Source organism: Brienomyrus brachyistius, chromosome 15 (genome assembly GCF_023856365.1).
Source record: "Brienomyrus brachyistius isolate T26 chromosome 15, BBRACH_0.4, whole genome shotgun sequence".
NCBI classification, from domain to species: domain Eukaryota; kingdom Metazoa; phylum Chordata; class Actinopteri; order Osteoglossiformes; family Mormyridae; genus Brienomyrus; species Brienomyrus brachyistius.
The window spans coordinates 22,614,375-22,627,676 of record NC_064547.1 but is presented as its reverse complement, the minus strand read 5'-3'; the positions used below and the strand labels follow the sequence as shown (position 1 = coordinate 22,627,676).

Below are 13,302 nucleotides of genomic sequence, written 5' to 3'. Positions count from 1 at the left end.
TGGCCAGCTGACCAAAATTGGCAACCCTGGAAATGGATCAGTAGAAATGGACCAAACGCATATCGATGTAAAAGTTACGCAAGTACTGTGATTTGTACGTGCATATTAATTTATTATGCTTTCATTGCGTATGGTTTTAGTGTGATAATATACGCACGTAAGTGTTATTAAATTGACATAATATGTCATCCTTATACATGTGTAATGACTCAGAATTTCAAGCTATTATGTTTTTATGTGGGTGTCACGTACAAGATTTTTAAAAAAGAGCAAACCCCCATCAACTGCAGTTATAATCGAGTCTGTGGTGCTTGATGTGCCGAACTCCAGTTATGCCAGTTTTACTTGGTTTCCTTGCCATGTTTCCTTCCGACACCTTTAGTTATTTGTCTCTTCTAGGAATTAAATGATTCGTAAAGTGTAAACCCCATAAACGCGTTAGCTACGGTATACGAATTACAATTAACCAGATATTCCTAATCAGTGTAACAACGATTAAACGTGATAGATAGCGGAAAAGTTTATTCCTGTTTTCTCCTCCTCTTTTTATGTCCTGCGCATTCTTTGTATTGAGATAAATCAAATCAAAAGCACACTTCACATAATAATTCAAATGCCGAATACCGTGAAAAGGACTGGAAAAATTCTGTAAAAATTTCTGTAGTTAACTAAAACTTATTTTGAACACTCAATTAGGAGCCTTCCTGTGCTCCTGGCCATTTAAATGTGTAAATCATTGGTTCATTTAAATCAAACAGTAATTCATCCCGGGGATCGAGGCATTGCGATGCGTAAGTATTTGCACAGATCGTGTCTCTCATTTAGCTGCTTGCACATTGCATTGATAATGTGATAAATATGTATTATTATATTAGGATTTTGTATTGAATAATGGCTACTTGTTTGACTATGTTTCCATCCAGTACACTGCTGTTTATAATACACATTTCATTTGTCAAGTGTTGCTCCGATTTTAGAGCCAGCGTTAGCTGTCTGTTATGGGGGCCCTTAGCCAGACAGCCTGCTTTCCCTGTACCCCTCTACCCTTCCCTCCATCAGGAGGCTGTGGAGCAGTTGGTAGAATTTTTCTGGGATATAATCCAGACATGGCATCTTGTCTTTATTTAACACAGTTCAAAAGGGCTCCCCAGTGCCCATGTCTTTCTGCCAAGTGCTCCTTTGCCTTTCTCCAGCTAAACAGCCCCGAAGCAGCTCTGTACAGAAACCATTTCAAACCACAGTGTAGGAAGATTTTGAGCAGTGGTGGCTTAATGATTGGGAAGCGCACTTCTAATGGAAAGATTGTAGGTTCGAATCCCCAACCAGCAAGGTACTCTTGAGATAACATGAGCAAGGTACTGCCCCCAAGCACTGCCCCCTGGGTGCTGAATTAGCTGCTAACCACTGTGACACCCCACACAGATTTCCGTGGATCAAGAAATAGGTACGACCCAGACACCTTAGGGAGTAAACCTCAATGCATTGCGGAGGGGCAAATCATGCTTTGAGAGACTGCCACTCTCCAGTCACTGCTGTAGTTCCTCTCCATTAAACCATCTCCTGCAATTGCTGGCTCTTGCCATGAACGGTGTGATATTACTTTGAGGAGGGAGACCTTCTTTGGCTCAGCTGCCGTGGCCGTGCACCTTGTACTACGATCCCCCAGTGTGATGCAACATGGATTCTTCTGCTCACCTGACATGTTTAGAAGTTACATGAAAGATGTGCTGATAAATGTGCCCGATTTTGGCAGTCGAATGACACAGACCTGCGACAATGAGGTCAGTGAATGAGTGAGTCACACTCACACAAGTTTTAAATGATCACAAACTCCTATCAGTAGATGTGCTGATAAATGTCTGATAATAATGAACAAAGGCCTGCAAGGAGGGATATGCATGTTTGGTGGAGGATCGGTCTAGTGCACAGATGGCTGAAGGGAGGTGGATCTGCAATGTTTTTATTGGCTCAGCGTTGGATATCTTTGTAGCTTCCACAACTGCCCATGAGTCATTGTTACTGTTGTCACTTTCAGTGTATGTCTCGAGAACTAGGATCTTCGATGTTTGCGGGGGCGTGCAGTTCGTTACCTTCTGTTCTTGAACAGGGTAGTTTGCATTTTGAAAAAGCAAACTCAGGGAGGTGACAATCAAAAAATGAGCCCAAATGAGATCTTTTTTAACATTCAAGCAAAACTACGGCTGCCCCAAATTGATGGGCTAATGGTGTAGGGTCTGCGAAAACTCAGGTGAAACCTGTTTAAAACATCCGCGACCGCTCTAGGAAGCTAGGCTGTCCTTGTCCCCATCTCCTTTTAAGGACGCGCGTGTGGGGACGTTCATTAACGTGTTACGCAAGACTGGCAAGCAGGGTGTTGTCAAAGGCAGCTGTGAGCTTAGGAAGTAGTCAGGAGGAAACGGCAGATGGAAACCGGTGTTCCACCGATGTCGATCATGTCGTAATACCTGAGCACTCTGTGCCGAAAACTTATCAAAAACCTCATTGTCTGTAAAAGTGACTTTGGGACTGTACTCTGCCTCATAGATTTTGTGCAGCTCAAAGATTCCCCTGGAAATGTCAGGCCGGCAGGACAACGTGCCAGCAGTCTGTTTACGTTCTGTATTGTATTATGGATTTTGTGTTTCCTGGAAATCTTGCTCTGCAGTTGCACCAGACTATTCGTCATTAGGTGGTTCTCTTGAGCAGCTTTGCTTCCCAAAAGCAGTTAAAACGAAATACTCCCATAATTTATTACGCGAGCATCATGAAGAGCTTCCCAAGGTGTAGCATGAGTAACGGATACATGATCTCAGTGATTCTGAAGCTGGAATTCACAAAACAGAAGGTACCTTTTGAGACATTCAAAAGAATGCAATGTGATCTGGTCTGGAGTTTTCAGATAAACAGAACCATTACGAACAATCATTAAAATGTGCTCTACTTGTGGAATAACCAGTTAGCAAACATAAGAAATCGAGACGACCTTTATTTAAATTTTTTTAAAAACTCAGCGTTAGCATAGTGGTGTCAAAAAAGTGGAGGTAATTGATGTAAAAGTTTTCCAATAAAATAAAAGCAAATAAAATATAACACTGACTTTGTTCACAGCCACCTGATTTGGAAAACAAATGTGGAATCGACTGACCTACAAATCAGCCTAAAATAAAATTCCATTACAGGCAGAGTAAACCACATATAAAAACATTTTCCTGACGAACAAAACATTTAAAAGGGTACAATACACTTAAAATGTAAACATACCCAGGTTTAAGTAACTGAAATCAATTCAATTAGTAATGATGTTTACTTCTAGCAGCTCTTCATAGAGAGACACGCACATCTTAAAAAGGACAAAAGCCAGTTCAGAAATACTGGCGCTGACATCACACCTCTTTCCCTCCCTCCCTCTCCTGCAATGCAGCCACATCCCAAAACAAGCGACTTCAGGTTGGTGCAACAAAACAGGGCTGACAGTATCGACCACACTAACTAATGAGGGAATAGCATGGATTGGTGACACCAAACCAGGAGGGTAATGTGGACAATTGCACTGACATCTACTGTAATCTATAAACAAACATGCTCAGAAGTTGTCACATGTACAGTACATTTGTTTGAATAGTTACCGCTCGAGCCAGTCAGCGGTTTGTCAGAAGAGCTTGGGGAGCTGCCGGAGACGGCTAAGGTCCAAGAAGTTGCCCACAGAGCTCTCTGCCACTGAAGGATCCCGAGGTGCCTGGGCTCCCACCCACATGGGCTGCGGGCCTCTCTCATGGGGGTCGTTCTCCTGTTGGGATTTCTTTTTGGCACCACTAGAGAGAAGCTGCATCTTCGGTCGTAGGTCTCGGAGAAGTTGGCTCTGGGATCCTGCCTGGTTATTCCCAATGTTCTTTAGGATCCCACCTCGCTCGGGACTGAAATTCTCAGACAGGTCTGTCCGGGCGGAGTGGCCCAGGGCCGAGTCCCTCCGCAGATCCGTACTCTCTGCCTCTTCCTGCATTTCCACCTCCTCCTCGCTACCGTTTTCCTCTATCAGACCATACTTCTTCATGTACTTCCTGGTGGCAAAGGACATGTTGCTAGAAGACAGCACGCTCAGTCCCGTCGTGGCACATTCTGTAAAAGCATTCCCAGAATGCACTGCGCCAGGGCTCTGCAGAGGTACTGAAGGCCTCATCCCCAAGGAGAACCGTGAGAGATGAGAGTCGCTGAGGTATTTCAGGGCGATGGCGTTGGCCTCGAGACTCAGGTCCACGCTGCCTCCCACGCTGGGGGCCCACATGCTTGTCCCAACAGATTCTGAGAGGGTCAGTCTAGGGACCACTGCCTCGGGACTGATGGAGGCCAGCGTGCTGTAAGGGGACAGATGGAATTCTTATAAGCCTGAGCATGATGAACGTCAAAGGAGGCGACTGAGACAAAGGCATGGGGCGTACCTGGTGCTCTCAAGGGTGCTGCGCGTGGCCTTGCCCTGCCGAGGAGGGTCCAGCTCCACGGTCACCCCCAGCTTCTGCAGCTGCCTGAGTGTGGCTTGCAGCACCTGGTCTTGCTCCGGCTTGTCAGGCTCCGAGGTCTTCTTCCGTCCCTCGAGCTGGGCAGACCGGGGGGGCGGAGCCTCCTTAGGGGATAGGCTATGCCTCTCCGTGGGGGGTCCAGTCCATACAGCGCGTTCTTGCTGCTCAGCCTCTTCCTTCCCCAAGGAGGCTTGAAGGCGACTGTTCACCTGGCCCTACAGACAGACAGGGTTATGGGATCTGCAACCTTAAAGAGTTTACAGCAGAAATTGGGCTATCTAGCCCCACCTCTGGCCAAATTTGGGTTGTGCTTTTCTGACCAAAGGGTAATGAGGGTCCCACTGCACTACATCATCATAAATTCATGTCACAAATGACAAACTGACCAGCAAGACTTTGTAAAATCTCTGCTCATCCTCCGAGGTGCTGGCTTGCTGTGGGGGGGAGCCCAGCTCGTCTGGAGACCGCGCCTGGTCACACAGCACGGCAGACTCTCCTGGCACTGGGCTCTGGAAGACGTGCAGTCCATCGGCAGGCAGAGACCTGCGAGGAACAGGTACCATCACACACTATCGACTCGCCCTGTGAGGGTAGCTGCTGCAGGCTGATGTTTTATATGTACAAACATTACAAACGGCTCATGGTCATTCAAACCACTTTGCTTGTCTGGATGCTTCAGGTGTCAGAGGCAGATAATCCTCATTCACTGCAGCGCTGACAGTTTTTTCCGATCCCTGTCACCTTCGCAGACTAAGCCCCGCCCCCGCGATGATGGCACCGCGAGAGGCCGTACCTGGGTGAAGACACGCCCACTGTCTGCCGCCGCTCGTCCTCCCTGTCCGGGCCGTCGCTGGTCATGGAGGAAGAGGCGTGTTCCTCAGGGGTGGGGAGAGTGAAGGCGGAGCTGACCTCAATCTCACCCTGTGCCTCAAGCTCTGACTCAGGCTCTCCTTGCGGGGGGCTCCAGTACAAACTGGCTCCTGTAACAGGCAGAAACCCCCCACACATACACAGTGGGACAGACCCCAGTACAGTTACCGCCTTTTGGTGATTTTATACAAGACCCTAACCGCTTCCCACCCCCACTGCATCCCCCAGTATTATATTCCTATTTCCCCCCCACCCCAGCTTTAAGCACAAAGGTAGTTAAGGGCCCAGGGCAATAGTGTGGCATAAACGTGATTAACGCAGTACCTGTGCTCACAGCGATGCTGACTCGCTCCTTCGCCTCCTCCTGCCACCTCTCTGTGGAGGATGGGGGGGCTGCGGGACTCGATTCCTTGCCCTGAGCTTCAAGGAGCTTCTTTATCTGGGGGGGGGGGTGGTGGTGGTGGTGGTTGCATTTAGTTAAAAGTAATATTACAATGTATTAGAGAACGGCAGACAGGATTAGAACAGAATGACGTATCGGAATCCTCCGCTTCAGCCTCCTGGGATTAACTTAGACCTCCTTTCGGAACAGCAGCATCTTACATAGACAGATGAGGCTACTTTAAAATGTCTAGTCAGCAATACTGCACTCTCTGAACCCCAATAAAGTGCCTCAGAATGATAAATTCAGGGCCGAACCTGAGCGTGCAGTAACTTCAGCTGACGGTCCTGGTCCACGAGGATCCTGTAGGCGTCAGCAGGCAAGATGCCAGTCGCTCCATCAGCTGGAGGTCCAGGCGGCAAGGCCGGGTACACTGCTTGGCAACAGGGGGCCTGGCAGGCAGGGGCCGGCTGTTCCACGAGCCACCTGGTGGGGGCGCTATGCTCCCTGGAAGGGGAGCAGGCTTCATGGGGGGACGGGTGATGGACGGGGCTGCTGGTGATGCAAGCGGGACTGTGGTGCGGAGACGACTGGCAGCAGGCGCGACGAGGTGAGGAACTGCAGCACTCATGATGTGGGGTGCTGTCCGGTGTGGGGCAGCAGACCACACCAGCACCCCCGGAGGACAGGCGGGGTACTGCAGGGCTGGGGGACACCGTTTGCCAGGAGAGGGGAGTGTTCCGGGAGACGTGACCATGCTGCCGGACACAGCAGCTACAGGGCAGCCCCACACACTCAGAGCTGGGCTTTGATGATGGGGTACTATGCATGTTGTTGGATGGATGGGGGTACAGGGGTACTTGACTGAGAGAGGCAGTGCTGCACCTGAGGCTGTGGTACCCCAACGGGGGGGGAAGGCCGGGGGATGACAGCGGTGGTTGAGGAGTGAAGGGAGACAGACCCTTGGGGGGAGCCGCCAATGGCCGTGGTTGGCTTGCAGATGTGTCGGGTGAACCGCTGGTCATCGGTGTGGACGGTGTGGAGGACGAAGAGGCGGAGTTTGCTGGGGATGGTGGACAGCCCCCCGAAGATGACCTTCCGGAAGAGGAGGCGGGTTGTTTGCCCGCGTTGGCTCGTAACCTCTGCTGGCCAGGGCCAGGCTGATCTCTGGCAGGCAGAGTCCCCAGAGCAGGTGGCCTTCTGAGCCGGGGCGGGCCGCCGAGCACGGAGGCCAGGCCGGGCGGCTTAGAGGCCGAGCGGCATCCGCGAATGGCAGCACTTCCTCGCTGCTGCAGAGCCGGCGATGGCGTGGGACCCAAAGCGTGGGGAGGTTCACGGCATGACAGCTTCCTACCATCCAGAAAACTGCCATCCATGACCAGGGAAAGCTCAGGCACCGAGGGGCGGATACTCCTCGTCTGAGAAAACATTCAAATGAATTAATACATATTACAATGAACCTATTGTAGTCTGAATGTGATCCAAGACCCTACATGCCAAAAGCCCCCCCTACTCCACCAGTCCGTTAAACTCCATAACAATGAACACACTGGTTACCAGAGGTGGTTGCTAGGGAACCCAAAACAGACTAATCTGCTTCTCCTGCAGAAATCTTGACCAGCAAGAATACTTAGTAACTAACCAACTGATAATTTAAATGCTCAGTCAGAAAAAATAAAACAATAGCCATTGGTTGCCTCGCAACATTTACGGACCAGGCAACTCTTGCTATTGGCACAAGTAGTTGGCAGTTTAGTCCAACAGGAAGAGATGGATCACCCATGGAAACGTGACACCTTGGAGAGCACAGGATGTACCCGACACCAGAGGTGGAGATTTCAGGTCCAGAAAGTATAAATCCAGACCAGGATTTCGTTTCAACCAACCAGTGGAGTACTCTAACTGCGACTCTATGCTCCACTGATTAGTTGAAGCTAAATCACGGTCTGGATTTGTACTTTCTGGACCGGAAATCTCCACCTCCGCCCGACACACTATAGCGAGAAGTTAAACCAGCATTTAGGGGGGAAAGTCATAAGCTGACAGTGGCATAATGACTAGAAAACATGGAGCCTTTAAAGCCAAACAAGCAGGTTGCTTAACCTGGAAAAAAGCGAACAGATCTAACGGTACTTAATGTATCAAACTTTTTACGACATCGTACCAAGAACTTAAGCACATGTACAGACAGGATGGACCTGATCCAAACTCCCAGAATCTGACCCACACTATAAACATAGATTCTGGTACAAGAGCTCTTCGCCTTAAAGATCAGAGATTGTCCACAGGGCAAACAACCAAGCCTGGGACCCCTCACCTCAGCCCTCAACCGGAGGCTGACCCACTGGAAATCACTAACCACCCTGACAGGGGCCTGTAGAGAACAGCACCAATTTCTGCCTCTTGATGTTCCAGAGGAGCACAAGTCCGTTATCTCACTACACTGACTCTAAGAGGAGATCTGGGGCAGCCACCTTGAGATGAACACCTTACCTGTTGGCTGAGTGGGTGAGGGTTGGGAGACGGCCTGGGAGAGAGGTCCTCGTCCTCCACCCCCGAATCCTGGTCGCTGATGGAGAGCTTATTTTGTGGGGAGGCTGAAGATGTGCCACCTGAGCTCCTGAAGTGATAAAAATAAAAAAGGTCACAGGTCGGGGAGCGTGCACTGATACAGCGCGTTGCCACGCCCATCACACGACCGAACACCTCGGGATCTTAGTTGGCAACCCCTTAGGTTGACATGCGGTCCGGTTCCACCCTCCAGAAATGGCCATCTTATCTGCCAGGTATGTGTCCCCTCAGCCTGGTCCAGCTATTCCGGTCCTCAGCAATGAGGATGCCGTAACTGACGCTCCCCTAGCAAACACTTGCTTGGCACAAAGACAAAACCAGCAGTACCCAAGAATTCTTCAAAAAACACACAGTCCCAAAGGAGTCCAGTCTCAGCTCACTGGATAGCATCCATGTCTCGCAGCCATACAGCAAAACAGGGAGCACCAGGACTCTAAAGGCTTAGACTATCATCCTACAAAAATATCGAGAGTGCCAGACACCCTGAGCTCATGACCGCCCATGTTCTCCCAGTCCGTCTATTGACATCATATCAAGAGTCACCAGAGACACAAAACCGCCGGAGCCAATGGGGTCAGGCCTGTTGGGGATCGGAACTGGTGTGGTGCTGATGCATCGCCTGCACTGCGATCCCAATCCGAGGCGGCCCATCCGGGTAGGAGCACGAAACATCTCTCGTCTCTCGGGACTGAAGTCACATCCAAAACATACACATCAAGCAACCAGGTGGCTTTCGTACCTGCTGAAGGACACACTGGATACCACTTTCTTGAAGAATTCAGATTCCTGGTTTACGTTTTCAGGACTCAGCTCGAACTGCAGAGGTCGCCCTGTCATCTCAGCATGCTTCCAGAAAGAACAAGACAAAAGGGTCACCTTCAAGGAGGCTTCCGGAATCCCCTGCTGAACGTTAGCTTGGGTTTGTTAGCAGTTTTTGCACTTACTTAACTTAGATCAAATACCAATTACTAGATCTAAATATTCAATGCAGCTTCCAGGCATGCATGTACACTATGGTAATACAGTCTGACTTGGGTTGCCATGAAAAACCCCGAAATTGAGAGTGCCACAAGTTACCTTGTAAAGGGTGACGGACTCCGTACTCGTGAGCAGTTGGAAGGTCATCTCCTGCTGTCCGCCACACGGCTGGCACTGGTAAAACTCAGGATTCCGATGGGTGAGAGAGTATAGCACCACCAGGAATGCCCCGCCCTCCGACATCACCCTGAAACGGGACATCAGGCGCGCACACACACACACACACAGGGTCAGAGGGGCTGCCGGTGACCACAGACAGACTGTACAATCTAATGGTCTTAGAGATACACAAACACACAACAGCCACTAAATTTTAATCTGCCAATCAAATAACTGGCAACTGAAGTAAAATTCGGAAAAGCTATACCTTGAAAATGAGAGTTTAATATTTTACAATATTTCATAATCATAATTCATTTCTATTATATCTGTATGATTTGGTAAAGTTTGAGGGAGCATCACAAAACCTAAATAGACCCACCCAAAAAACACCACTCATGCATACAGGTATATAAAATCACACACTGTTGTGTTGCACAAAATGAGCAAATTTACGTTTCTAGTTACAGTAGGAACACGGCACAGAAAATCACATGTACCGAGGCTGAAATGAACTCGTGGATACTGACGCACCTGTCCTGGACAGCAGCACCATACAGGTACCGCAGACACCACGCCCACACCTGGGGACTGTGGATGTGTGTGACCCCACTCAGCCATCTGCACCCGGGGGGCAAAATTACTGGTTAGCTCAGCCGGCAGCACGGGGTACGCCTAGCGACAGTTTAACAGCAGATGTCTAAGTGGCTGCCAGTAAGTGGGCGGAGCCAAAGTGCCATCAGCTAGCTTATCCTAGGCCAATACGCACGGACATATTCCCCCCAGATTGAAACCAAGCACCTTAATTAAGCATGTAGCCACAGAGATTAGATTAGAGGGAGCAAAAACACGGACTGTCTGGTAGGGAGCAAAAACACGGACTGTCTGGTAGGGAGCAAAAACACGGACTGTCTGGGGGTCCCAAAGGAGCAGGTTCAGAAACACTGGATTAGATCATGAAAATAGCAGAACTACACACCTACCCACTTAGACGACAGACCACCATCCAAACAATATTGCAAATAAACATATTTAAGAGTTTCATAAGTGATCCACATATAAAAATAAACCAAGAGACAGAAAAAATGATTAACTCACACTCCCACAAGAGGCAGCGAGTGCGCCTTTGGGTCAGACTCGAGTACGAGGAGGAGCTTACGAGTCTGATCCATGGTAAGGAACCTGCAAGACAAAAATAGCAGCTTAAAAATAAGCAAGTGATGTTAAAAAACCTTTTATTCCCCCGAAATCAGGACAGGTGCTCTCACCCCCGCTTCCGACACACGGCCTGCAGTGGCTGAGTCACGCTGGCAACGCCGCTGAGGTTCCTGGCCAGCGCAGTTGGGATGATGGGGACCGGCCGCACGGGGACGGCGTCCAGAGTGTCGGCTACCGTCACGGCAGCCCAGCGGAGGCTGAAGCTCAGCCTGTCCAGCTGCTCGGAGCAGCCCAGGCGGGCCCGCGGTACCAGGAGGTCAGAGAGCTCCGCGGCGTCCCTGCTACAACAGCTGTGTCGCAGAGCCTGGGGCGGAGAGGAGAAGGCGGCACTGGAAAAACGACACAGCTCACAAGGATATCTGTGATATCTGCACAGTCCTTTTGCAGTGACTGATCTATTTCTGTCAGGTACTGAACCGAGTATGCTGTTAGATGGGGCCACCTGTCACTGACAGGCTGCAGTAACTGCAGGGGGGGGGGGGGGGGCACACTCAAGACCACCTGGCTAAAAAATAAAAAGCCCCATAATTGTCCTCGTTAGGTAATTGAATGAGGAGCAGTTTTGGGAGGCTTGATGTGAGACAGGGGTATTACAGAGACAAATCTGACAAACAAATAAATGAAAATGACCCTGGAAGACGGATGGATGGAAAGATGGATGGATAGATGGATGAGTAGACGCTGGAGTCCTGCAGATGTACAGATGCATTCACTGCATTGTCCTGATGGTCCTACCTGAATTCTCAACATCTGGCCACATCATCCCAATTCCTACAATGAGCATGAGCTCCACACTCTTCTATGACTGACTTATATATTCACTCAAGCAGTTAAGGAACAGCTCTATGCGTCCTGGATAACACTAATATGCCACCCCCCACCAAAGGGTTGTTCCTTTACCTTAAACGTGACATTAAGGTCCTCAGTCGAGTGCAGCAGCAGATTCGCGGATGTCGCCCCTTGTGGGCCAATCACGCAGGGCAGGAGGACATCGCCGGGCAACAGGGCCGTGGGCACCTTTGCGGTCGACCCCGGCTGGTCCCGACCCGGGTCAAACCGGTCCAGCGTCAAGGTGACTCCTTCCTCATCTGGGAAAGAAGGTGGGTGTGACCAGACAGCGGACCGAAACGGCAACGTCATAACGAACAACTTCCCTCATTACACCTATCAGCATGTGGTTTCTGAAGTGCTCAAGGTGGGGAAGAAACCCATTAACGGGTCATTAACAGGTCACCCTATGCCCCTTTAATTCTTACCATCATCTACGGTTAAAGCACCCAACAGGAAACAAGAAAAGATGCCAGTGCAACTCTGCCGTGCCTGGCGGTATGCCAAGCGGAGGGCTTTCTCCGCCAGAATAATCTTGGGATTCCTATAAAGAACAAACAGGCATGAAACCTGACACAGGATTTCATTCATTTCAGTTTAAGGAAGAGCCTTATAAGCTCTTTAGGTTAATGTCACCTGTAATAGCACAGATGAAGGCTGACAGAATCCCCGGTAGGAGCTGGATCCCACAGTGCGACTTTAGACTTGGGGAAACTGAAAGGAGTGATGACATTCTCAGAAGACCTGTAAAATACAGACACGGCATTCCAAGAAATAAATAATAAAAAAAAAAACATAGATTATCGATATAATACAAAAAAGCAAACATGAAAATATTTAACACTATTTGTGAAAGTAGAACTCTGTATCAGCTTTCATTTAAATACATACAAAATTACTGCACAATACCAAAGAGCAGATGCATTCACCTGAGCATTCGCTGGGGATCTGGGTTCTTGAGAACGCCTTGCAAAACTTGAGGTGGGAGGGCTTTTAAATTCACTTTAACGCTCATTTCTGAAAACCGGAAAAAAACAATGGCAGGTTACCGATCGACGCTTAAATAAATGCATTTACAACATTTTAACGTGTTTTGCACCAGGCATGCTCTCAGCAGCGGAGCTCTTTGTATATTAAAGAACATTTAGTTAGCCAGACTAAACACGGTCCGTAGTACCACGTGGAATTCCACACCATTTAGGCACATCATGCATGAGAAAAATATGTTCTACTTACCAGAAAGCGATTGGGTTTGTTCATTGCTCCAGAAAAAAATCCGGTTTGTGGTGGGTATGAGCAGCTGCCGTAGATGGAAACGTTTAGCAGGCCGGGATAAAGCTGCAAGCACTCCTCCAAGGCTACGGTTAGAGACTGCCAGAGGTCCCGGGGCGGTCTAAAACGCGGTAAGTCGGAGTCTTTCTTTTTTTTGACTGTTTCAACACTTCTCTCTCAGCCTTGCAAATCCACAACAAAAAACGTAAACTAATCCACTTTAGGCGATTATCAAAACAGAGATTCCATGAGTTAAATCAAATGTAAATTTGTGGCGCTGTTTCCATGTTCCAATGGCGGGGCAAAACGTAGGACCAATGGGAACGCGGAATTGTCTCTCTTCTGACCAATCAGAAGTGCAATTCCCGCTCGCCCCGCCCTCCCAGTTTTTCGAACGGCTCGGTTTAACTGACCAAGCAGGGGCGGGTTGCACAAAGGAGGCGGGGTCTTCGGTGTTACGTCACTAACATGTGATAGCCGAGGCGGATACATTCATTAAATGCCATTCTG

At 49.1% G+C, this 13,302-nt stretch overlaps 1 protein-coding gene across 1 annotated transcript; it reads right to left on the bottom strand.

Annotated features, from left to right (window-relative positions):
* Positions 1 to 2,966: 2,966 nt before the first annotated feature.
* Positions 2,967 to 13,094, bottom strand: stil (STIL centriolar assembly protein). Its single transcript, XM_048977508.1, has 17 exons — positions 12,757 to 13,094; positions 12,450 to 12,537; positions 12,157 to 12,264; positions 11,949 to 12,064; positions 11,593 to 11,780; positions 10,743 to 10,996; positions 10,573 to 10,656; positions 10,009 to 10,095; positions 9,415 to 9,562; positions 9,077 to 9,183; positions 8,260 to 8,386; positions 6,084 to 7,184; positions 5,709 to 5,823; positions 5,308 to 5,494; positions 4,901 to 5,057; positions 4,437 to 4,729; positions 2,967 to 4,352 (listed from the first exon to the last, which is right to left on the bottom strand). The coding sequence occupies exons 2-17, from the start codon at positions 12,533 to 12,535 to the stop codon at positions 3,650 to 3,652; spliced, it is 3,861 nt and encodes a 1,286-aa protein (XP_048833465.1). The 5' UTR covers positions 12,536 to 12,537; positions 12,757 to 13,094; the 3' UTR covers positions 2,967 to 3,649.
* Between the last annotated feature and the right edge of the window lie 208 nt (positions 13,095 to 13,302).

Bases quoted from the DNA above. Each gene is read 5' to 3' on its own strand.
- stil (XM_048977508.1), bottom strand. From the start codon at position 12,535: ATGAGCGTTAAAGTGAATTTAAAAGCCCTCCCACCTCAAGTTTTGCAA. The intron at 10,096-10,572 runs GTGAGTTAATCA...CCCCGGGTGCAG, and splicing joins TCGCTGCCTCTTGTGGGAGT to ATGGCTGAGTGGGGTCACAC. The intron at 9,563-10,008 runs GTGCGTCAGTAT...GTCCCGTTTCAG, and splicing joins GGTGCTGCTGTCCAGGACAG to GGTGATGTCGGAGGGCGGGG.